At 49.4% G+C, this 25,771-nt stretch overlaps 1 protein-coding gene across 2 annotated transcripts in view; it reads left to right on the top strand.

The window, feature by feature from the left end:
- The window catches only part of RGS10 (regulator of G protein signaling 10), a 41,893-nt gene that overhangs the window by 9,895 nt on the left and 6,227 nt on the right, over nucleotides 1–25,771 (top strand). For both annotated transcript variants that reach the window (XM_040486605.1, XM_040486606.1), the window contains exons 2-4: nucleotides 3,077–3,195; nucleotides 4,429–4,515; nucleotides 15,944–16,087. In XM_040486605.1, coding sequence (XP_040342539.1) covers nucleotides 3,077–3,195; nucleotides 4,429–4,515; nucleotides 15,944–16,087 — 350 coding nt within the window. The remainder of the gene's footprint in view (nucleotides 1–3,076; nucleotides 3,196–4,428; nucleotides 4,516–15,943; nucleotides 16,088–25,771) is intronic.

Raw genomic sequence — 25,771 nt, 5'->3', positions numbered from 1 at the left:
CCCCACAGAGAACTGAGAGGAAGGGCCATTTATTTTGCAAAGTCTCCGGGTTCTGGAGCAGTCTGGGGTTCTGTGGAGGTGGTCCTTATAGGGACAGTTGCCTTCACACGTAAGTCCCAATACTGGTTCCATCAAGGAGTTCTAGTTCATTTTACCCCCTGAACCTTTATTTCCCAGTAAGGAAAATAAGGGGACTAGACCAGACTAGTGGGCATTGAATTCTAAGACTTTTTGTTCAAGTGAAAGCTGGCACAGAAGCCTAATATGCCAAATGATTAGAGTATGAAATAAAGGGTAGGGGAGGTACAATTATCTCATGGTGGGGCCAGATATCCTCTCTCTCAGTTAACCAGACAATCTGGTTAACTCTTTTGGCTACATGAGAATCCACCAAGTGTATTTATTTTCAAGACAGTGTGGCAGCAAAAGCCCAAGGGTGGTTTGGTTTATTATTGAAAAGAATGCCAGGAGTCTTGGAATCCTTTCAGACCTAGGTTGAAAACTTATGGGCAAAGTAGGTGTTCTGCGACACGGAGAGGAATTTGTGGCTGCCTAAGACTGTTCCCGGAATAGCCCACTTGTGTCTCTGCATTTATTTACTTAAGAGAAGGTCTGCTGAGGAAATGGAGTAAATTGTCAAGCTGTATTCAAGGACAGGACCGTAAATTGGTGAAATGCTTGGCAGAATGAACCCTCTTGCAGAACTTTCTTATAATAATGACCTTTTAACTTGATTTATACTTTGTGGGGAAGAAACTCAGTGTTTAGAAGCTTGCCATTCTAGCATTTGCAAAGAGAGCAGCGGACTAATTTAATATCCACGAACTGAAGATTCACTTTAGAGAAGCGTCGGGTCCATTTGTGATGTGTTTGAGTGAGTTTGCTTCGCGATTAGAGGAATAGATTTGTCCCAAATAATTCTCTTATGTGCTCCATCACCAATGCGTATTGAAACACAGCGCCCAGCTGGGGTTTCTGGCTTCTGTTTTGTTCAGCCGGAGTCAGCCAGTGAATGTCTAAAATCCAGGTGGTTGGGCGCCTGGGTGGCTTAGTCGTTAAGCATCTGACTCTTGATTTCGGCTCAGGTTATGATCTCACAGTTTGTGAGTTCAAGCCCTGCATCAGGCTCTGCCCTGACAGTGAGGAGCCTGCTTGGGGTCTGTCCCCCCCCCCCCCCCCCCACCTTCCCCTGTTTGCTCTCTCTCTCTTAAAATAAATAAAAATAAACTTTAAAAATAAATAAATAAAATAAATCCAGGTAGTTTTCCCAGATGCTGGGAGACAGTCTCAGCTGCTTGAGAAATTAACACGTGTGTTGATCCCCAATAGAACATGAAAGATCATGGAAGCTGAGTTACTATTAAGTACAATGTATCATGATATGACTTCCCTCCAAAAACATGTGAGGGGCACCTGGGTGGCTCAGTTGGTTAAGCATCCAGCTTCCGTTCAGGTCATGATTTCACAGCTCCGTGAGTTCGAGCCCTGCCTCAGGCTCTGTGCTGACAACTTGGAACCTGGGGCCTGCTTCAGATGTGTCTCCCTCTCTCTCTGTCCCTCCCCTGCTTGTGTGCTCTCTGTCTCTCTGTCTCTTTCTCAAAATAAATAAATAAACATTAAAAACAACAACAACAAAAGCAAAAACATTTTAAACTGTATGGCATCCTGGCTATTTGCAGCAATTAATATTCATAAGACTTTTTTTCCTTTATCCTTTTCGAATGGTTTGCTTTGCCGATTTTTTAGTTAAAAGCTTATTTTCTCCTACGTTCAAACTTTTCTTTATAGATACATGTTTCTACTTTGAAAACAAAAAGGCAATGGAGAAAAAAATATTAGGTATAAAAATAGTTCACTTGATAGATCATTATTTTAGGGAAGAGGAGAGAGGAATTAACGTTTGTTGAGAGTGCAGTGTGAGCTTCTAGATGGCTGGTGTGCTTCCTCTTTTAGTCCTTGGATAATGGGAGAGATAGGAGGATTATCTTTACCTTCCACACAGAATGTTGCCCCTTACCACACAGTTTGAATTGGCCGAACTGGGTTTGGAACCTGGGCCCATCCGAAGTGGCATTCCATGGTTTTTCCTTGACTCCAGGAAGGGGCCAAACTCTGGAGAACGAGGCATGTTTGTGCTGTCACTTCCTCTCAGGCGAGTAGCCACAGTGTGTTAGCTGGAGGTCCCCTGTCCCCTTTCCTTCAGTCAAGGGACTTTGCAGGTGTCTTGAGGAAGAGAATGCATCAGATGTGCAGGTGCAGTCATTCATTCATTCAGTCTACACACAGAGGAACAGTGTGATGCTGAGCCATACTGGAGCCTGAGGCAAAACAAAAAATCAGTAATACCCATCCTGTCTTTATTTAAAATTTTGATATTTTGCTCATGATGGAATTCTTTCCATTAATTTTGATTTTTCAAAATCATGCATGAAAATACCATTTATGTTCATGCCTGAGGTTTTTTTTGGGGGGGGGCAACCCCCTGAAATTTTGCACCTGCAGCCAGTGCTCCCTTTTCCCACTCCATCCCAGCCCTGGTACATACTTTTATTTATGTGTCAGGCAATGAGCCACATGTTGCAGATTCAAGGTAAAGATATACAGAAGCTTTCAGACGATTGAGTCAGTCGTACAAATAATCACAACACAGCACGATAATTACAAGACTGTGCACAAAGTGTAATGGGGAAGGAGTAGCCATTGAGTTGGGGTCCCTGGGAAGATGGCTTGAATGAGACTTGAGGGCTGCCTGAGGGTTGGCCAGTGGTCATGTGGATGGAGGAAGGATGGATGGAGAGTGGTAGAAAATGGCAAGGCCCTTTTGTCATTGCTCTGAGCCTCAGTTTCCCTAACCTGTAACATGGAGAAAATGGCAGTGCCTACTTCATAAGGTCATTATCAGGACTGGAATGATTTCCCTGGGTTAAGTGCCTAGAATATAATTATCCTGGCACATAATATATATTTGATGATGATGATCTTGATGATGATGATGATTTTGATGACCATTATATGCAGGTATTTTAAAATGAAAGTATCTTTGAGCCACAAACACATCCTGAACTTTGCTTTGCAGACATCCACAGCAGTGATGGGAGTCCCAGCAGCAGCCACCAGAACCCCAAGAGCACAGCCAAATGGGCAGCCTCTCTGGAGAATCTGCTTGAAGACCCAGAAGGCGTGAAAAGATTTAGGGTTTGCCTTTTTCATTGTTGACCGGGATTGATGCAACCCACGAAGAAGTTTAGATGTCTGTGGGGGAAACGCAGGATGGTTTTTGTTTTTGTTTTTGTTTTTTTTAAACACTGAAAATGTTAAACACTGTTTAACACTGAGAATAAGGACTTCTCAGTTGTCATGGCCAAAGTTCCTGGATGGCCATGGACCAGAACTGAGGGGCATACACAGACTGTTTCTGGTTTTCATCTGGCTGGATGGGAGCGGGTAGGGGTGATGGGGACGAGGTACCGTGCTCGCTGGCAGAATCTACAAAGAATTTCCAGCTCTGTGACACCTGGGAGGGGGTGGTCTGGGTCTCTCTGATGTGAAGGTTTGTTCCTTGTGCATTGGGGATTCCCAGGACTCATTATTAATAGAGTGAGAGGGGTGGACACCAGCTAGAAAAGTGAGGTTGAACCCAGAGAGGAGGGTGGATGGATGGGAAGTGTCAGTCCTGCCGACAAAGAGCTGCTCTGGCTCGCAGAAACCCCAGGTGTCAGAAGAACCGCATGTGACTTCTGAGAATGCCCGGTATCTGCCTGAGTCCCACCAACTCCTGTCTTTAAGTCTTGGGCCAGGTCAGGGCAAGCCCTGATGCTGTCGGTCCCTGTTTTGGTGCCGAGGGAGGGGTGACGGGCTGGTCTACTGCCATTCCCGGACACCAGGCCATTGCGAGCCCTGTCTGGATCTCACGGAGGACGCTTTCCTGCGCACAGCGGGATAACAGGGTGTACTGCTAACTCCCCAGCGTCTGCCAAACGAAAACTCACCTCCAACTTAAAATCGTTTTCATCGTGGCATTTTCAGACATGCTTAATAGGTTTTCTTTCCTTTTGTTTAAAAAAATGGGGCTGATTTTAGAGGAATGTACTTTGTTTAAACACTGTCTGGAAGGAACTAATATATCTCCCACTTTAATTTACTCTTTGGTAATTTATTGCCAGCTTAGCCTTAGTGACTAGATTCTTGCTTCATTTTTACTCTTCCTCACAATGTCAAAGTCATTAAGTTCAAATGCGTATGAAATTCTAGCTTTAACATTAAACAGGCACTTTGATTTTCAGGATGGAGTTTTTCGCAGGGTGACTGCACCATAGTCATTTGTTGAATTTTGCCAAACCAGTCCTTGGAGAGAAACACATTATTTGTTTGTTTGTTTGTTGTTAAAGTGGAATACTGCTTGATGTTGTTTCTTCTTTTTACTCACAGGAATTTTTAAAAAAGGAATTCAGTGAAGAAAATGTTTTATTTTGGCTAGCGTGTGAAGATTTTAAGAAAACACAGGATAAGAAGCAGGTATTTCTTCCAGTCTGTAATCACATTCTTGATAATTTTTTCTCTCCTTATAAAGTTCAGCTGCCTTGGGGTGCCTGGGTGGCTCAGTCAGTTAAGCGTTCGACTTTGGCTCAGGTCATGACCTCACGGTTCATGGGTTCAAACCGTGCGTCAGGCTCTGTGCTGATAGTTCAGAGCCTGGAGTCTGCTTCAGGTTCTGTGTCTGCTTCTCTCTCTGCCCCTCCCCTGCTTGCGCTCTGTTTCCCTCTGTCTCTCAAAAATGAATAAACGTTAAAAAAGAATAAAAAAAAAAAATAGTTCAGCTGCCTTGCCAATAGGCTTTGAAATTGCCTAAAGAGGGGTGCCTGCCTGGGTGGCTCAGTCGGTTAAGTGTCCAACTTCAGCTCAGGTCATGATCTTAATGGTTCGTGAGTTCCAGCCCCGTGTTGGGCTCTGTGCTGACAGCTCAGAGCTCGGAGCCTGGAGTCTGCTTCGGATTCTGCCTCTCTCTCTGCCCCTCCCCAACTCGAGCGCACACATGCGCGCACAAACATGCTCTCTCTCTCAAAAATAATAAACATTAAAAAATTGTTTAAAAAGAAAAGAAATTGCCTAAAGAAATCAGATCTATATTGGATTTGGGGAAAGACTGAAGCTTCAGATTAGGTCTTTTGGGTGGATCAAATATTAATAGTTTTAAAAAGTGTGTTAAGTTTTAAATGGAGCAGTTCAGATGGACAAATATTTAAAGCAAAAATGACAATTTATGTCGTTTCAAGTTCATCATCGCACACGATTTTTTTCTTCATGAATAAGTTACGAGGATGCTTCCCCAGAGTTTGATGTGTTGGCATTTTGTACGGATGTAGTAAAAGGATAAGCAGATGTGTGGCAATAAAAGTGCTACTCAAATCAGATAGATTGTCAATTATTCAACGTATCTTTACAAAACATCCTGCCATTGGCAGGGGTCCCACAGAGAAAGTTTCTGACTGTCCTCCTGGGTATATGTGTGCTCTTTGCAGGAGGTCGCCTTTAATTCTGACGTCAGTGGATTTCCTGTCCTTGAAGGTTGAGTGCGAGGGGAGGTGGAGGAGATTACGGGGAAGGAGGCCTGTGGATCGGGTGTGTTTGTGAAGCCTGTGCCTGTGTATGTCTAAGAGGCTCCCAGCTAAATGCCTACAGGGGCTGGTGAGGAACATGCATCCGCAAGGCTTTTGGTGTGAGGCTATAGGGAGTAGTGGGGACTGGGGCCACTGTGGGCAGCCAGCATTGCCTCCAGCGGCTGAGGCTGAGTGTAGCTGACTTTGGCAGTGAGCGCTTGGGGGTCTGTGGCTCTCTGGGCTTCCCCATGCTTTGAGTTCTGCCCACCTACGTTTTCACTTGCCCACCCTTGCCCCCAGAACCCTGAGGGGCGGGCCTTTCTTCCTGAGGCCCCTTCTACCTTCTTCAGCCCGGTACTGCCTGGTTTTCCAGAGAAATTGGGCGTTCGGATTCTTATGAAACCACTCGATTCTATAAATGTTGGAACTGATTTTCAAAAGATGGAAAACCTTGCCTGCCAAATGAAACACATCCCTGGGCAGATGCAGCCTGTGGGCTGCCGGTCTTGAGCCTCTGTCTCCAAAAGCCGGACTCCACGAGGCCGGCAGCCATTATGTGTTTGTAGACAACAACTTGGAAAGTGTTCATCATTGGTTTATTCAAAGCCTTTTCCTGACTCAGACACACTTCTCCCAAGATGGAGCAAAGGGGCCTTCTTTCTGCTGCTTACCTCTCAGTGGGGGCAAGGTCGGATGCTAAGATTTGTTCTCTTTAGCTCACATTTCTTAGGTCAGCCTAGAAAGCCTTCCCAGGCAGGACTCTTGGCATTTGCTTCTTTCAAGCTTCTTCTCCTCCTTGGATGACTTTGTCTGAGCCTCCCGGGTGGTGAATGGCCTCTGGGGAAAAGGGAGCAGATGGCCTGGCCTGCCTTGGAAAGCTAGGATGCCACCCTGGAGACAGAAGCACTCAGTTTCCCTTTGGCCCCATATCCAGGACAGGGCCCAGGTACCACTGTTCATAAATGCTGCACCGTGTAATTGATTTGCCCAGCCTCAGTCTAAAACCCGGGGTGACAGTCAAGCAGGCAAACAGATGATGTTCATTTTTTCTGCCATATTCTTTGTGTGTTGAGGGTGAGGGGGGCCTACAGATCAGCCAGCCCTCTCCCCTGGCCCCCCTGCCACATTGTCCTCATCAGGAGGCTGAGATCCCCCTGCAGCTGAGCTGGGACTTGGACCAGCATTCTGAGGTCCCCCAAGCCGCTCTCCCTGCACACCGGGCTGGTCTGTCCTTTGGTTCAGCCGAGTTGACCTGATCTTTGTGGAATGCCTGCTCAGGGCCAGGCCTTGTGAAGAGACACCCAGGGACAAGACAGATGAGCTACTTTAGGGAACAGGCATCGATTGGCGAAGCAACTTGCTAAATAAGCCTTGCCAAGTGTGCTGAGCAGAGAAATGGGAAGTGTGGGTTCTGTGGGAACACAGGTGGGGGTCGGTGGGGAAGGTAACACCGAAGTGGACTTTGGGGGTGGGGGTAGTGTTCCTGGAAGAGGGGCCAGCATGTGAGGAGGAAGGCCTGGCGAGAAGGGCAAAGGAAGAATGGGTGACGGGACAGTGGTGCTTGAGGGGCAGGGTGGTTCTGCTGTGTGTGAGGCTGGGGAGGGAGGGGAGCCCACACCTGGAGAGCCTGGGGCCAAGGTGGACACTGGAAAGCCCCAGTGTCGGGTTGCACATCCACACCCTACGGACAGAGCTTCCAGAATCTGGGAGCCCCTCGCCACACTCCCTCTCCTGGTGCCCAGCCTAAAACCCCTTGGAGGTTTAGTGTCCTTAAGCCTGGAACGTGCCTGGCGATTGGTCTGGGGCAGTGAATGCAGATGGTGTTGGGAAGGAAGGGAGGAAGGAAGGGAGGGAGGGAGGGAGAGAGGAAGCATCGGTGAGGCCCGTGTGGCTCAGTCGTCAGTCTGGGTTATCACACTGAGCCTCATGACTGGCCCCATCCTTCCAGATGTGTGGGCTGTGGTTTGGGAGGTTACACAGAAGTTGCCGAGGCTGCCCAGCTTGGTGCAGACCCAGGTCTCCGACTGCAGGGCCTGGGTATTCTCTAGTGCGTCTGGCTACAGGGGAAGTAAAACCAGGAGTCAACTCTAAACCACTAATTTTAAAAAGTGGAGGGTGGGAAGTGGGCCCAAGCGAATTTCACAAGACTTGTCACGCCTGGTCCAGCGGGGAGTCTGTGGAGGGGGCAACTCTACAGTGAGCCAAGGTGGTGGCAGGATGGATGCGAATCTTACTTTGCCTCTGTTATTTTATTTATTTTTTTTAATGTGTATTTATTTTGAGAGAGAGCACAAGTTGGAGTGAGGGGCAGGAGGAGAGAGAAAGAGAGGGAGGGAGAATCCCAAGCAGGCTCCACGTTCAGCCCAATGTGGGGCTTGATCTCATGCCCCTAGGATCGTGACCTGAGCCGAAATCAAGAATTGGACGTTCAAGTGACTGAGCCGCCCGGGTGCCCCTGCCCCATTATTTTAAATAGGACCCGTGCTGGCTTGTTGTTTCATGCTTTTACTAGGATTATCCAGCTAGAACTCTCCAGAGCAGTTACCAAGTTATTTGGCATCTTTATTTCTTTATTTCCTTTCGATACTGTCTTCTCGTCCCTCTATCATGCAGGCTCTGTGGGTCTGAGATGGTTGTCTGTTTTCTCCCCACTGTCTCCAAGTACCCAGAGCAGCCTGGTGCAGTGTGGACTTCTGGTTCTCCCCACTCAGGTCAGCTGGCACCTGAGGACCCACCTGGGATGGGAGCCCGCCCCCCTCCCCTCCCCTCACACTGCAGTTACAGCCTTAGGGACGGACGTGTATTCTCAGAACTCCAAACAGTGGAACGGTGCTGTGCTCCCGCTGTCTTCCCTGGCCTGTGCTTCGCCTCCTGGCAGGCCCCTTAGATCGGGACGGTCTTGACACTGTGCGCGTGTGGCAGGGATGCTGGGCTTTAGGAAGTTGGGAGGGTGACGCCCCACACCGCTGCCCTCCTTGGGGTTCCTGGGGTGGTTGTACCTTTTGGGGTGTTCATACTCAGGCAGCGTTTAAAGCACTTCTCTCCCTTCCCAATGTCTTTATGGCTTGAAATTTTTCTATCAAGTGCCTCTTCCCCATGAATTATCATGAGAGATGGGTCTGTCTTCTAAAACCAAGCAGCACTGGGGCGCCTGGGTGGCTCAGTCGGTTAAGCGTCCGATTTTGGCTCGGGTCATGATCTTGCAGTTCGTGAGTTCGAGCCCCGCGTCAGGCTCTGTGCTGACAGCTCAGAGCCTGGAGCCTGTTTCGGATTCTGTGTCTCCCTCTCTCTCTGACCCTCCCCTGCTCACACTCTGTGTCTTTCTCTCTCTCTCAAAAATAAATGAACATTAAAAAGAAATTTAAAAAAAAACAGGCAGCATTTATGAGCTCCAACCAAGTGTTCATTCTTTGGGTATCCCTGAATTCCTTCCTTCCTTCATTCATTCCTTCACTCATTCATTTATCTGGCAGCATGGGCATACTGGGCTTGTTCACTGACAGAGATTGAGATGGATATGGCGGTTTGTACAGATTTGTAAAAGCCATTGCTCCAAGAGCAACTTGCACTGGCAATTAAGTATAATGATACCTTGCATTTTTACAGTGTTTTAGAATTACAGAGTTATGGGGAGAGGGGCCTATGGTATTTATGATTTTTATCGTATATTATTTAACACTAAAATTTGATCCAGGGTTCAGAGTGTTTGAGCTTCTTATTTAAAGTACCAGTGAAGGTTTTTCTAAAAGGCTAAATGCCATATTCTTTATTAAAAAAGAAACTATTGGGGGCGCCTGGGTGGCTCCATCGGTTGGGCGTCCGACTTCGGCTCAGGGCATGATCTCACGGCTCGTGAGTTTGAGCCCCGCATCAGGCTCTGTGCTGACAGCTCAGAGCCTGGAGCCTGCTTCAGATTCTGTATCTCCCTCTCTCTCTGCCCCTCCCCTGTTCATGCTCTGTCTCTCTCTTTCTCTCAAAAATAAATAAACATTAAAAAATTTTTAAAAAATATTTAAAAATCCAAAAGTGGGGACGCCTGGCTGGCTCAGTCGGTTGAGCATCCGACTCTTGGTTTCAGCTCAGGTCATGGTCTCATGATTCATGGGATCAAGCCCCAAGTTGGGCTCCGAGCTGACAGCACGGAGCCTGCTTGGGATTCTCTTTATCCCTCTGTCTCTCTCCCCTCCCCTGCTCTTGCTTGCTCTCTCTCTCTCTCAAAATAAATAAACAGACTTAAAAAAAAACCTAAATAAAAATTCAAAAGTGACCCATGTTCCTTCAGGAGTAAGATGGGCTGATTCCCTTTACCCCACAGCATCCCCCCAGATTTCATTCTCCCTGTGGTTCGGGCTGTGCCTTTCAGCATGAACTTGGCTGGGTCCAGGCTGGTCTGACCGGAGCTCAGCTGCTCCTGGTGTGGTTTAGGTCTGGCTTTGGCCTGCCCTGTGCCCCTGTTCCTTCTGAGCTAACTCAGCACTTTTAGATGCTATCTACCAGCTTCCTCTTGCTATAGCTAAGCTTTCACTTACTCACATCGCTGTTGACTGTATTTTCACGGTTAAGACTATTCTTTCTTGTCTGCTGCTGAGCCGAAGGGCTCAGGTCATGATCTCACGGTTCATGGGTTTGAGCCCTGCGTGGGGCTCTGTGCTGACAGCTCAGAGCCTAGAGCCTGGAGCCTGCTTCGGGTTCTGTCCCTCCCCTCTCTGCCCCTCCCCTGTTCATGCTCTCGCTCTCTCTCTCTCTCTCTCTCAAAAATAAATAAACGTGAAAAACATCATAGTCTCCAGTAGCCCTCTGAAACGCTTCTCAACAGTGTTGCATGGGCTCGGGCCTCTTGGTTTATCTCTGCAGCTGGAGTTCACCCAGGGCCATCCTCTTCTGACCACAGCTCCCACCCAGGCATCCCCGGGTCTTCCTCAGCCGCCACCAGCATCCCCTGGCCCCTCGCCTGCTTTGGGGACCCAGACCCTCCTCCATCCTGAGTCACTCCCTCATGCTGGTGCAGCACGGCCAGCAGTAGCTTCTTGAGACAGGGGACGTGACAGGTGGACATTTATAGATCCGGTTGAGTGAATTTTTTTCTACTTTCCCCATTCACTGATAATGTGATAGAACACAGCATTGAATTCTAGGTTGAAAGTCCCTCAGAACTTTGAAAACACTGTCCCTTTGTCTTCCGTTTTTGTCAGGAATTAGAATTTTATATGTAACCTGTTTGCTTTCTTTTGCTTTTCTCTCCTCGGGAATAGTATAGGTTCTTTTCATCACTGATATTCTTTTTTTTTTTTAAGATTTTATTTTTAAGTAATCTCCACACCCAACGTGGGGCTCAAACTCAGAACCCTGAAATCAAGAGTCACGTGCTCCACCAACTGAGCCAGTCAGGCACTCCCGTCACCAATATTCTAAAACTGTACAGTCAGAGGCTTGGGGGTGGGGTGGGGTTCCTTTACCGTGTGGGTACTTGGTGGAGCCTTTTAATCTGGCAGTGTGCAGTTCTGGGGAATGCTGTGTTGTTATGTTTATCGTTACCTTTTGTGACTCCTTTCCCTCCACTTTCTTTGGCCTCTTTCCCAATGATGGTTCTCCCCCGCCTGGACTGAGCCCTTCATTTTATCTTTTTTCCCCCTCCTATTTTTTTTTTTTTTTTTAATCTCTTTGGCTCTTTGTTCCTACTTCTCTTTTGGAGATTTCAGCTTCATTTCCACATCCTTCTGTAGAATTTTTTTTCTACTTTTATTTTCTCTAGACTGGGGCCCCGTAGTCTCTTCCTGGTGGCCACAAGCCTGATATGCTTACAAACCATATGTATCTCCAATGCATTGGGTTGGGACGATTTTGCTGGTAGGCCTATGGTAGAATTCCATTTAACTGTTTGGTGTCTCATCTTCGTCCTCTTCATGCCTCTGTTCTGCAGCTTTCCTGAGTCAATATTTTTCTTTCTTCCTTTCTTCCTCCCTCCTTCCCTCCCTTCCTTCCTTCCTTCCTTCCTTCCTTCCTTCCTTCCTTCCAGTAGGTTCCATGCTGGATGTGGAGCCCAGCGGGGGGGCTTGAACACACAACCCTGAGATCAAGACCTGAGCTGATATCAAGAGTCAGACATTCAACTGACTGAGCCACCCAGGCAACCCCCCCAACCCCCACCCACCCTGAGTCAATTTCTGTAGAGGAGAAAAGTCTAGCCTCCCATGGCGAAGGGACGGGGATGACAGCTCAGGGTTGGGGGCTCAGAGACTTGGGAGTTTAGTGGCTTCTTTCTGCTGTCCTCCTCATCCCTCCCGTCTGGGTTACCTGATGCCCTGAGTTCCTGCCATTTTCAGACCTTCCTTGCCGGCACTCCCTCCCCACGCCTGCAGGTAAAGATTTGTTCTTGTTGCTTTCTGCAGAGTCATCTGCTGTCCCTCCAACTGCTTTCCATTTCCTGAGCCAGTTCTCGGAAATATTCTCGATATTTTCTTCGCCTCATTCTTTGTCTGAAGCTGTATGACTGAAGGTAGTGGCTCGACCCTTTATTTCTCTCGGGTGGCCTCTCCCGTCGTCTGCATCTCTGGCAGAGCAGCGGGAGTGGAGAACGGGCCAGGTGGATATGTGCATGAGGCAGAGCGAATAGATCTTGGTGACAGGTGTTGGGGACCGTGGGTCCCAGCTTCTGGGAATAGAGACTGCAGGACCCGCTGGCCAGGATGGGCCACTTCATTCCTTGCTGTTAAGCTGGAGGTGTCTGCGGGACATCCAGCCCCACGTTTCTAGAGGTCAGTTGGCTCTATATGGTCAGGAGGTTGAGGGGAGAGGGTGGGCTGAAATCTTGGGAGAGCATGTGGTTAGGAAAGCAGTCTTCCTAGGGCAGAAGTCCGGGAACCCTGGAATTTATGGGGGAACAGAGAGACAGGAGCCTACAAAGGAGACAGATAGAAACACGAAGGTGTTAGAGGATCCCGAGAGGGTGGCCAGCGGCCAGAGAGCGAACCAGAAGAAGGTCTGAGGGGCTTAGGCACCGGTGCCATCAGTGAGCTGCTGGGAGGCCCAGCTGGCAGGTGGGAGGAAGCCAGGCTGAGTGGGTTGAGGAGGGAGGGGCGGCACAGAGAAAATGGAGACACAGACACAAAATGCATGCTCTTCCTTGGAGATGTTTCAACCAGAAGTCATGAGTGGGGAAGTCATCGACTCCAGGGGCACGTGGAGTAGAAGGAGGTTTTGTTTTATTTTCCCAATGGAAAAAGTTTCAGCTCACTTAATGGATGAGGACGAGGAGCCAGACCATACGAAGCAACAATCTTCTGAGCTTCGCAGTGCTGCTGCCTTGTCCTTCTTCTGGGTAGATTTCTGGGGCTGACGTTAAAGCGAACTTGCTTCTCCTAACCATGCGTTTGTGGGGAGTGGCGTTTGACTGCTGACTTCTGCCCGAGCACTGTTATGGCTGACGCATTGCCAGGCAGGAAGAAGGGCCCCAGACTCTCGGGGTGTCTGGAAGAAGCTCCTGTGAGTATTGGCGTGCCCACAGGCAGTCCTCAGGTTGATGCCAGGAGTCATCAGAGGGGCCCAGGTGGGGCAGGGCCAGATGCTGGGCAGGGGTGCTGTCTGCAGGGCAGGTGCTGTGGCGGAGGCCGTAAAGGCTGGAGAAGAGAAGCTGGCCATCACAACCAGAGCCGTAGGCCCGGGCAGCTCCCCAGGGGTGGATGTTCTGTTCCTGTTCCAACAGGAGCTAGGATAGGGTTAACAAAGCTATGGAACATCTACCAGAATAACTCGAGAGACCTGGTTCTTCTTTTTTGTTAAGATTCTCAGCATGGACACCAGGCCTTCCCGTGACTGGCTTGTGGTCTGCAGTCTGAGGGTTTCCCTTTTCAGTCACGCTTCCTATCCTGGCCCAGATAAGCTCTGCTACTGCAGCCGGTCCCCTGTATGTGTTCAGTCGGAAGTGGGGGCAGCCATGGGCCGGGTCAGCCCTGGGCTGGGTGCCTCGGGGACCCCACATCGTTCCCAGCCAGACTCAGGAGGGGTGGCTGGGGACCTCAGGGTGGTGCTGAGCCACCCAGAGGCTTGGATACCTACAGGCCCCCCGACCCGCCTCCTCTCCCAATTCCACCACCTCTCCCGCCCCCCGCCCCTCCAAGCCTCAGGCTACTCATTGCACTTCTCCTTTGCAGAAGACCCAGGATAGCCTGGACTCATCTGGAAAATGTGTGTGTGTATATGTGTGAATGTTCAAGGGGGAGGGGAGACCCAAAGAGATTTCTGTTTCCAGAGCTCTGCATGGAGTTCACCAGACTAGCTGAAATTTCGTGTACTTTCACAAAGTATTGTTCAAGCAGGAAGTGGTTTTCCAAGAATGTTCCTCCCTGACAGAATGTGGGGTGGGAGTGAAGCTCACAACTTTGTGGAGTGGGGGGGTCTTTGAAAGGCAAGCAACTCCAAAGTGCTGCCCTATCTGGGTCTCTGATCATCTCCAGGCCTGTCCCTCGGAATAGCCATGGTTAACTTAAGCTGCGTCATTGAGTTTGGCATCAATTAATTGTTCACAGTAATAGTTGATCGAGAAATGACACCATGGCCTTGGGCGTTGGCCCCCACATGGGTAGTCTTCCTGCATATACGGTCCAGACTTTCTTTCTGGAGGACAGGATGGTCAGGCCTCGGTCCCATGGCGTCTTTTGTCAACTAGTGCCTGGAACCAAAATAGGTTACAGAACTGCCTTCCCCCTCCTTTCAAGCACCAGGCAGTGAAGCCTTCTGGTGGTTTCTATAAGGCCAAAGGTTTCCAGAGCCTGGGCTTTCTGATCCAAGCTCTGCAGCCTATGTGGGATCCCAGATGGGCTCTCTGGAGAGAATGGCAGTTTTTTAGGCCCCACGAAGCCCCCGTGGCCCCTCCTCCCCCACCCCCATCATGGCTCCTTGGCTGCATGTCCGAAGCATTTGTTTCCAGCTCTGGGGGATGAAGTACTAGTCAGGCTGTAATGTTCAGAGAACCAAGCCCCATCTTTGCTGCCAGCGAGGTGCCTCCTTTCTTTGGGAGAAAATAGAACCCTCCGGGGATGCCCTGCTGTTTTCAAGACAGAGCACTTACCGTGAGTGTTTTTGTTTGCTCCAGCCACATAGGTTTTCATTGCAATGTGAGTGCCGATGGGTGCCCCTCGTCCAGCTGTGCTCACAAGCCTTTTAAGGGCCTGCATCTACTTAGGACTGATGCTTTCCAGCGGGACTGCTCTCAGTGTGAGCAGCGAGCATTCTCCCCTTTCTTATGCCCACATCCCAGTACCAAAGAATCCGTGTCCTGGAATGTGACAGACTGTATACCTGGAGGGGGTGATGTATCTCACCAGGCATGGAATTGGGGGGATGCAAGGCTTTGGAGCCAAATAGCCCCCAGTCTCCCTGCAGGCTCCTCAAATAAGCCACATAACCTCCCCTCTGTGTGAAAAAGCCACATAACCTCTCCTCTGTGTCCTCATCATGGAAGTGGCTCCAACAGGAAATGACACTCTGCTGGATGCTCAGGGATGTAAAACCCCTAGCATGTGTCTGGGGCATAGTAGGTGCTAGATAACCGATTGGTATCTGTGTGCATGGTTTAACTTGCTTTTAAATTGTGGTAAAATATACACAGCATAAATCTTACCACTTAATCGCTTTTTAGGGCTCTCGTTTTTGCTGTTTTAATCATCTTGAAGTATACCATTCAGCAGCATTAAGTACATTCTCAGTGTGGTAGAGCCGTCACCACCATCCAGTTCCAGAACTTTTTTATCACCCTAAAGAGAAACCTCTTGCCCATTTGCAGTCACTTCCCATCTCCCCCTTCCCCCAGCCCTGGACAACCACTCATCTTTCTGTCCCTATGTATTTGCCTGTTCTGACTATTTAATACACATGGAACCGTGTAGTATATGGCCTTTAGTCACTGGCTTCTTTCACTCGGCATAATGTTTCCAAGGTTATTCCGTGCTGTGTCCTGTATCAGAACTTCATTTCTTTTTATGATTGAACAATATATGAATGATTGAGTCCTTAATTTGGAGACTTCATAGGACGGTCCTGAATGGTGTAGAATTGTCATTCACTCTGGGCCAGGATTCTTTCTGTCTTCATTTCCGAATGGATAGTGTAGCAATTTCTGGACAGGAGGTGTGGGTACAGATGCATGGAAGGAGGGAGGGAAGGGGCTAGGCCAAGCATGAGCCCTCCCAGGTAGAGCTTAGCCCCGAGGCAGCAGCCAGAGCCCCCAGGGGCTACGAAGCTGCTTCTCTTGCAGCAATGGCAACTTCTGGGCCTGGCCAGAGTAGAGAACTGGGCTCAGGTGGGAAGGGCTGGGCTCTCAGATAACAGGCTCCCTGTGTCTCCTCCAGATGCAGGAAAAGGCAAAAGAGATCTACATGACCTTTCTGTCCAGTAAGGCCTCATCGCAAGTCAACGTTGAGGGGCAGTCCCGGCTCAATGAGAAGATACTGGAAGAGCCACACCCACTGATGTTCCAGAAACTCCAGGACCAGGTAACCTAACTTTCCTACCTGCATCTTGATTTGACATTTATTCCCAGGCTGGAAGAGTTCAGTTAAAACTAAATGTTAGACACCCCAGAAGCTGCCCCCTCCAGCTGGGTAAACTGAGGCACGCTGAAGGGCCATGGTCAGTGAACGAGAGGGGACTAGAATGCCAGGCTCAGAATCTGATCCGTAGGAACCTCCCTCAGGCCTGCTTATTTTTGGTCTACACACAGTTTGAACCAACAGGGTTATCTGTCTTCTCAACCCAGATTAGAAGGGAGGTTGAGCTATCTGAGGAGCCCACACTGAGGAAGCAGCATGTAACTGCTGAAGGTAGGAACAGACAGAAAAATCTAGAAAGCAACACTCAAAGCAGTAGGGGACCTGAGGCTGTTTTTATGCAAATATCTACACATTGCCGCCTATTTCTGGTGGCCCAAGACCATAAGCTAGTTCATAATGAGTTATAATGAAAAGGTTAATGTTTGGCACGTTATTCCATTTAAAGCAGGAAAAATTGAGTTTAAAAAATGGACCTCTGAGGGCTAAATTAGTTTTCTGGCAAGCTTTTTTTATGAGATACGCCAGTGGTAATAGGAAAAGGGATGAAAATACACTCCGGAGATTTCTTAGACGGGAATTTGCAGATGTGACTATTCAGAGGGTGCTCTGTTCTTATAAAATGTTATCTGCACACTTGTAGATGATGGAACGCAGACGAACATCCAACTTCTGCTGACCCTAGCCTTACTGAGGGGGCGAAGGCCTTCCTTGGCACACAGTTGGAAATTAGCTTTTAGCTTAATTCAGCAGCCCTCAAAGGTGAGCAAGCCCGTCGGGAGGGCTTGCTAAAACAGACCCTGGGCCTCACCCCCAGAGGTAATCTTCAACTTTCGTGGTTCCCAGGTGGCCTGAGACTTTGCCTTCCTAACAAGGTCTCTGATGCTCCAGGTCCTGGGACTGCAATCTAAGAACCGTGCAATGCATTGGTTGGCCCTTTTGTGATCGCCTGGAGTGTGCACAAGCCCAGAGCATGTCCCAGCACCCAGGACGCCCCATCTTTCCTCAGCATCAGATTAGGAAACAAGTATACAGGTAGAAAATACAAATATGACAAGTGGTTTGACAATGTTTTCCAACCAACACAGTGGCAGGTGCAAATTCCGCGTGAATCCTGAATCAAATTTTGGCATTGAAGGAATTCCAGTGAGTGTGGTAGCCGTGCTGAGGGCTTCCTGGAGGTGGTGGTTTGGAACCAATGGGAAGGATGCCACGGACATGGATTTATGGAGGGAAAGGAAGCAGAGTATATAGTGAAAAGGCAATTTGTGGCTGTAGCCGTCTAAGGATATCTATCCTACCTGGACCTCAGAGTCTTTTAAAGCTCCCTAGGGTACTTTAAAGTACAGCTAAAGGGGCGCCTGGGTGGCTCAGTCGGTTGAGCACCCGACTCTTGCTTTTGGCTCAGGTCATGATCTCACGGTTGATGAGTTCAAGCCTCGAATTGGGCTCCGTGCTTACAGAGCCTGCTTGGGATTCTCTCTCTCACCCTCTCTCTCTCTGCCCTGCCCCTGCCCACACTTTCTTTCTCTGTCTCTCAAAATAAATAAATAAACCTTAAAGTACAGCCAGGGTTGAGAACCTGTGCTGAACGCCCCATGTTCTAGGTATTGTCAGTACTAACAGTATCTACTGTTCAGGGGTGCCTGTCAGTGCCTGATGCCCAACTTGGCATGTATTCTCTCGTTAATCTCCAGTGAGTATTATTATTATTCCCATTTTGATGATGCGAAAAGCGAGGTTCAGGGAGACTGAGTGGTTTGTTATTCCAAAGTCACGCAGGTAGCAGGAAGTGCTGGAGGCCAGATTCATTCTGGTCCACCTGCCTTCAAAGACCGCACTCTCTGTGGCGGGCTCACAGCCTGGAGGGCTCTCCCAGCTCCTCAAAGCCCCAACAGACCAACTGATGCAGACAGATTGGAGGCTGTGTGAATAGACAATCCCATTTCCTGGGACTGCAGGAGCCAAGGTAGCAGTGAAGAATGCACCAGGCTGACGTCCCTCCACACGGTGGGACCTCGGGCTCCCAAGGACCCAGACCTCCTACAGTTAGGTCTGCAGCACGTCTCAAAATGGGGCTGGGCTTCTGCGAACCGGGCATACGTTGGGAGGAGCCACAAGGGACAGAGGCAGATTTTTTTAAGTGACAAAAAGATGTTTTAAGGTTACTTTTATTTACTTAACTATAAAAGGCATACATGCTTAACCAAAGAAGCTTGGGAAATCAAAATATAAAGATGAAAAAAATTCATAATTCCATACCTGGAAAAAAACCCACAAATAACATCTGATCTCTAGATTTTTCCCTCCTTTTCTTTCCTATAAGTACGTACATGCACGTGCATGTAACTGTTGTGCCACAATGCAGTTCAGAGTTCTTAATGTAAAGAAAGTATTTTTGTACGCTGTTGTTAAAATTCATTTATTTGAGGGGCGTCTGGGTGGCTCAGTTGGTTAAGCGTCCCACTTCGGCTCAGGTCATGATCTCAGTCTGTGAGTTCGAGCCCTGCGTCAGGCTCCGTGCTGACGGCTCAGAGCCTGGATCCTGCTTTGGATTCTGTGTCTCCCTCTCTCTCTGCCCCTCCCCCACTCGTGCTCACTTATGCTCTCTCTCTCTCTCTCTCTCTCTCAAAAATAAACATTAGGGGCGCCTGGGTGGTGCAGTCGGTTAAGCGTCCGACTTCAGCCAGGTCACGATCTCGCGGTCCATGTGTTCGAGCCCCACGTCAGGCTCTGGGCTGATGGCTCAGAGCCTGGAGCCTGTTTCCGATTCTGTGTCTCCCTCTCTCTCTGCCCCTTCCCCATTCATGCTCTGTCTCTCTCTGTCCCAAAAACAAATAAACGTTGAAAAATAAACATTAAAAAATTTTATTTATTTGAGAGGGAGAAAGAGGCATTAACTATCTTCCAAAGGTACAACGGGGTGAAAACAAAGTATTTGGACTCTGAGCTGATTCCACAGTGAGTCCCTGGGAAGGGCTTTGGGTTCTGTTTCACTTCAGAAAACTGCCTCTCAGGGGCCTTGCTGGTAACCCTCAACATGTGTGCTCAGCATGGCCTGTGGTTCTCTGCTCCTAGAAGGCCCCCAGGAAGGCCCTGTTTTTCCGAGTGAAGGAGTTAGAAGCTGGGAGGAGCGCATTCGGAACCACAAGATTTCACCTAACTTAACCGCCCCCCCCATCCCCTCAGCGGCTCTGGCTTCCTTCCACGCTGTTGGCTTCATTGCAGTGCCGTCTGAGCAGCCTGCCTCGTGCCCCCGGGCACCCCGTTCACCAGGAAGACTCCAGGGAACCTCAGCCCCTTGTCACGGCAGCAGCACTCCAGCCCTGGAGGTGCTGATAGGGCAGCGTGGGCTTTAGGGTGCAGCTGGAACCTGGAAGGGGGGCAAATCCTCCCTGAGCAGACCTGACATCCGTGCATCTTCTCGGGTCTTCATTCAAGTCCTATTTACTCTTGGTTTACACACAGTTCTAGCGGGCTCTGGTCCTCAGGTCACAGCGGATTGGACAGCAAGAGGCGACAGCTGACAGGCAGGGAGGAGACAGAAAAGCGAAAGTCAGCATAAAACCACAGCACAGCGATATCTGGAGCCACCAAGCGCGGGGGCCCTCAGCCCCACGCACCGCCCCGGGGGCATCCCTGTGCTACGGGATGGTGACACCATGAGTGATCCTGATACCCCAGAGCATCAGGCAAAACTTAAATTGTGGTCAGCGTATTCTGTGAAGAACGGGTTAGACATTTTAATATCTTAAGTTTGAGATCTTAAGAGAAGTTTGGGGCATAAAACTCTTACTCTGAGGGGCGCGTGGGTGGCTCAAGCAGTTGAATGTCCAGCTTTGGCTTAGGTCATGATCTCGAGATTTGTGGTTTCGAGCCCCACATCGTGCTCCGCGCTGGCACTGCAGAGCCTGCTTGGGATTCTCTCCCTGTCTTTTTCTCTACCCTCCCCCACTTGCTTGCGAATGTGCTCTCTCTCTCTTTCTCAAATAATTAAACTTTAAACGGTTACTTTGAAAACCTATGGAAGTGGAGAGATCCTTCTCTGATTTATTTTATTTATTTTCAATGTTTATTAATTTATTTTTTGAGAGAGAGAGAGAGAGAGCAAACCAGGGAGGGGCAGAGGGAGAGAGAAATCCCAAGCAGACTGCATGCCGTCAGCGAGGAGCCTGACATGGGGCTCGAACTCACAGACTGTGAGATCATGACCTGAGCCGGAACCAGGAGTCGGACATTAAACCTACTGAGCCACCCAGGTGCCCCTCCTTCTCTGATTTAACTCAGTTCTGCAAACATGGCCCAGTCGTGTACTCAGCACATGCTGGTAAGGCCAGGAGAGATGGGGGTAGTTCTGTGGCTGTTTCCTTGGAACCTCAGCCTAGAATCAAAGGCTGCTGTTGGACAAATTTAAGTTGTGGGAAGCAGGAAGGAGGAGGCGACCTTACAAAGAGTTGGTTTTTTTCAATGAAGTGCTATTTCCTGCAGTGTCTTTTTTTTTTTTTTTTCTCTTAAAAATGCACTACTAGCAGGTCTATTTCAGTTGTGGTTGGTTTGCTGGTTATTTGTTCTTTCCTTCACTCCCTTATGCTGCAATATTGAGGGAGAGCCCCGCTATGTGCCAGGCACCGTGTTAGGAACTGTGTGTGCAGCAAGGAAATTGGCACCCGTCTGACTGTGAAGACAGAGAACAGGTGCTATGAAGGAAAGACTACAGGTGATGGGCTAAGAGTGACTGGGAGGGGCCTACTTTGGAGCTAGTGGAGGGCTCCCTGAAGAGGTGACTGAGACCTGAGTGGTCAGGGGAAGACAGGTGAAAAGGCGGCAGGACCTTCCAAGGAGAGGCAACAGCAAGTACAAAGGCCCTGGGGTGGGGATCCACTAGGTGTGTTGGAGGAGGTCAGCGTGGCTGGAAGTAAGTCAGGAGCGACTGGCAGGGGTTAGGCCCCGAGGCTGCGGTAACCAGTTTACTCCCAAGGATTTTGAATGGTAACTATTTATTTATTTATTTATTTATTTAAAAAAATTATTTACAAAATTTTTTAAGTTTAATCATTTTTGGAGAGAGAGAGAGAGAGAGAGACAGAGTGTGAGCAGGGGAGGGGCAGAGAGGGAGAGGGAGACACAGAACGTGAAGCAGGCTCCAGGCTCCGAGCTGTTAGCACAGAACCCGATGCAGGACTCGAACCCACAAACTGTGAGATCATGACCTGAGCTGATCGGATGCTTAACTGACTGAGCCACCCAGGCACCCCTCAAAAAAAATTTTTTTTTATGTTTATTTATTTTTGAGAGAGAGAGAGAGACAGACAGGCAGAGCATGAGCCCAGGGAGGGGAAGAGGGAGAGGGAGACACAGAGTCAGAAGCAGGCTCCAGGCTCTTAGCCGTCAGTACAGAGCCTGACATGGGGCTCGAACCCACAAACCGTGAGATCATGAACTGAGCCGAAGTTGAAGGCTTAACCGACTGAGCCAACCATTCAAGCTGCCTCTTGAATGGTCACTATTTATAGAATGTGCCAGTTAGGCTAATAAGATTTGGACCTCTTAAAGGCTGGGCACCTTGGCTGTGATCCCCGGCTCCAGCTGTACCCGTCCCTCACCAGCCCGTGCAAGAGAGCAATGGTACCTCGGTGCAGGGCCATCTCTACCAGCTGTGAACCTGCAGCCTCCTCACCGAGGCTCATCATCTGTACCCCGATGGCCTGACACCTGCCGTCTTCCCCTCCCCCACTGCCCATCGCTTCCTGGGTGCTGAGCTCAGATTTACTGTCATTGTCACTGTATGTTGGGTTAGCCAGGATGGGGAAGGGGGAGCTCATGTTCCAGTCTGGCCTCCGTCTGGCCCCCGGTGAGTCCCTTTCTTAGTGTGGCCTCTGTGTCCTCATCTGTAACATGGGGTTTTGGCAAGCTCTGTTCCCTCTCGGAGCTGCACAGCGAAGCAGTCTACAAACCTTCAATGTCCATAAACCTTTTTAACCTGATGTTAAAAAGTGGCTGCCTGCTAGCCACCACCTGATTTCCTTAGACCTGATTTTGTCCGCCTTTTCTTCGACTTTAGAATTTAGTAGCTGTGAAACACTGGGCAAGATGCAATCCCTCTGTATGCCTCAGTTTCCTCATTTGTTTTGAAACAGAGGTTATGATAAGGCAGTTGTGAGGATGAAACGCAGTCGTATCCGTGAAGTGCTTACTTAGTGCTTACTTACTCCGTAAGTATTAACTGCGTGTGTCCTTTAGAACGTCACATGAAGATAACTTTAATTTCAGGCAGTTCTTTTTTTTTTTTTAAGTCTATTTATTTATTTATTTAGAGAGAGAGAGCGCGCGCGCATGGGAGCAACAGAGAGAGGGAGAGAGAATCCCAAGCAGGCTCCACACAGCACGGAGCCCGACGTGGGGCTCAAACTCACAAACCATGAGATCGTGACCTGGGCCGAAACCAAGAGCTGGACACTTACCCGACTGAGCCACCCAGGCGCCTCTAATTTCATGCAGTCGTTCTTAACTGGGGATGATTTTGCCCCCTAGGGATACTGGGTAGTGTGTGGAGACCTTTCTGGCTGTCACAACTGGGGTGGGGGCTCCATTGGCAACTAGCGGGTAGAGGCCAGGATGCTGCTAAATATGCGCACAGGACAGCCCCACACAGGACACAGTTCTCTGGCCCAAGATATCAGTGGTGCTGAGGTGGAAAAATCCTGATATAATGTGACTTCCAGAACCATAGCAGAGTTCACGCAACCTTCCCCTCAACGTGCCTCAGGTCCCCAACTAAAAAGCAGCAAGTAATGTATATGTCTGGTTTCTACACTGGAATTCTGGGAAAACATTAAGTTTACACAGTTTACACAGTGCTTTCGTGGGTACCTCTCATTTGACTCTGGAGGAGTCTTGGGGAAGGTGGCACCCGGCACCTCAGTTTACCAGTGAGAGAGTTTGCTCCATGGGAAGGTGATATGACTAGCCTGAGGTCACAGTGCTGGGAGAGGGGGAAACAGCTTGGGCTCAGGGCTTCTGGCTCAGCCGGACTCTTCCCACCTCCCCATCACCCCATGGGAACCCGCCTCGCGCAAAGCAGTGGTATTTGTTCTTAGCTCCTCCTGGTCTGGGCCGCCATTTCCCTTTCACACTTGCTTTACAGCGACACTGCCTTTGGCATTGAAAGACCTGCCAGGGCTCTCACCTTCTCCATTCCCACTTTGTCTCCCTGGCTCAGTTGTGCTCTTTTGCACCTCCAGCCTGGCTGATTCTAGAACCTCCCTAGTAACCTCAGTTACTCAGGTACCCAGAGCCAGTTACAACATGAAGGGATCAAACCGGTCACAGCAGCCTAGCAAGCGTATCTCTGTACAAGAAATGACAACGTCCGTCTGTGCTGGCCTTGTCAGCTCAGTGGGCTGGATGCACGTGTCCTGCTCGCCTGCAGGGCTAGGAACTCCAGGGAGCAAGGCCGGCCCAGGGGCCCACTGAGCCAGCACTAGCCGTGAGCATACCCTGTTACCTTGTCACTCACGATGCTGAGCAGGTTAATCTTAAAAATTATTTTTAACTGTTAAATAACTGCATGTTCACTGCTGAGAAGAAAAGAAAATTCACGTAACCCAGAGGGTCTGAAGTAAGAAGCTAAAACCCCCCAGGGCGTGCCTTCCCTCTCACTCCCTGGTGGGAACTCTTGCATGTTTCGGATCCTTCCAGACCCTTCCCCGAACGTGTAAGAATGGAACGCTTTGAAATCTGCTCAGTGACTTGAGATTGCGCCATGTCAGTGATTTAAAACAAAACTCTGCTCCTGTAAGTTTCTCAGCGCCACCTTATTTATGTACCTGTCTTGCTCTGAAGCCTCTTGTTTGAATTCCACAGAAGAGCATGACTGGAGATGATGGAAGGGCCAAGGTCATTGCACATGGCAACTTGAGACCATGGCTTTCTTGGACCATGAAGGAGGTTGGGGGGGGGGGGGGGGGGAGCAAGGCTGCTCATTCTTCTTCCTTAAATCTCGCCCAGGCTTGGTGCTAAGTCTGTCTGGGGAAGGCACAATGGAGGCAGCCTCCTCCACGGAAAAGGAAGCCCTCAGCCTCTGATGTTTAAAAACAATGTAGAAAAGGCTTCATCGAGATGTCAGTGCTCCCGGCCACATCCTTGACAGAGAAAGGAACCGTGTGCGTCTGGCGCCTTTTTAGCAGTGTCGTTTCTTTGAGTTTCCCCAGAACCCAAGTAGAGAGAAACACTTCCTTTTTAGACATCAAGAAGAAGGGGTGGACCGGCTGGTGGGGACCCAGCAGTGAGGGAGGGGCCGCCATGCCTCCGGGGTCATAGGGGGTCCGCTCCCTCCCCCACCCCCCTGCGGCTCCAAGTCTGCAGTGGTGGCTGGAGCCGGGGATTCTGGGCGCCTCCGTCTTGTGGGTGCCAGCTGACCTCTGCCCCCAAAGATTAAGATTTGTCCACTCCCGAAATCGGCATTTTCCAGTGTGCAAAGCCAGAGAGGGCAGGTCGTGGGTTTTCATTCAAATGGAAGAAAAGTTGGCTCCCTGCGTCCACCACAGCCGTTTGCCTTATGAGGGGCGGGGCAGGGGCAGGAAGGGTAGTATTTAAATACTTTGAGATTTAAAAAAAAATTTTTTTTAGTAACTTTAAAAAGGTATTTAGGGGAAGAAGGTGGGTGGGTGCTAGAATAGCTTTTAACTCTCTTCCTTATGGCAAAAGGCAAAAGTGAAATACTTTCACCTCATGTAGAAAGCATGTCATTTGGGCCTGGGATTTGAGCATTTGACCAATTGTCCCCTGCTCAGTGAGACAGCACAGCCCCGTGGGCCTGTGAGGGCAGGCCTCCCTCCTTTTCCGTCCATGTCCACCCTCTTTCTGGAGTTCTGATCCCACCCAGCATGGCATCCGTCTTTGGAAGCCTGTCCAGGAAGCACTGTCCAGGGTGACAAGAAACTTCCATGGCCCAGCCTGGCACATTGGGACGAGGGCTCACCTGAGCTGCTGTCTGCAGGCTGCCCTCCGACCTTCTCTTGATTTCACCCCATGCCCACTCAGAAGATGGGGAGATGGTCTTGAACTTGGGGGGTGGGACATCTCTGTGTGTGCCCTGCCTGACAGCATCTGCAACGCCCAGCTGATTCTGCATCGTTTCAGGGCTTGAGGGCTGGAGGGAGGGGGCTTGCTTTTTTCACACTTTGTACGTGTAGGTATGAAGGCATGTCTGAGGGTCTAGGTGTGGGGGGAGACAGCACATTCTAGAAGTGCTGCTCAGAGACCGTAGCACTGGCCACCTTCTTGAACCCAGCTCCTGAAGCAAACATGAAAACTCATTACTAAAACTCTCTGCTGCATTAAAGGACCCAGGTGAAATAACACAGCAGAGCGGTTTGAAAAGGAGGGAGGATGCTTGTTTTGGTCTTTTAATGTTCCTATCGTCTGAGAAGCGTTAAAAGATTAGGCTTGAAACCCACTTAATCGACACAGGGACGTGATCTTCACCGAGAAGCCTTCAAGCCTAGTTAAGCGTCCCATTTTCTGCACAGATGAGGGTGCCTCGGGGAACGTGTCCTTTCCTGGAGCCGCAGATTCGGCACAACCTCCAGTTGGAGCACCGCGTGGATATTTTCCCTTGCAGAAAGGCAA

This window comes from Herpailurus yagouaroundi, unplaced genomic scaffold, assembly GCF_014898765.1.
Source record: "Herpailurus yagouaroundi ecotype Mexico unplaced genomic scaffold, PumYag 163, whole genome shotgun sequence".
Classification (NCBI taxonomy): domain Eukaryota; kingdom Metazoa; phylum Chordata; class Mammalia; order Carnivora; family Felidae; genus Herpailurus; species Herpailurus yagouaroundi.
The sequence above is the reverse complement of the archived record's forward strand: the minus strand, read 5'-3'. Positions and strand labels throughout refer to the sequence as shown.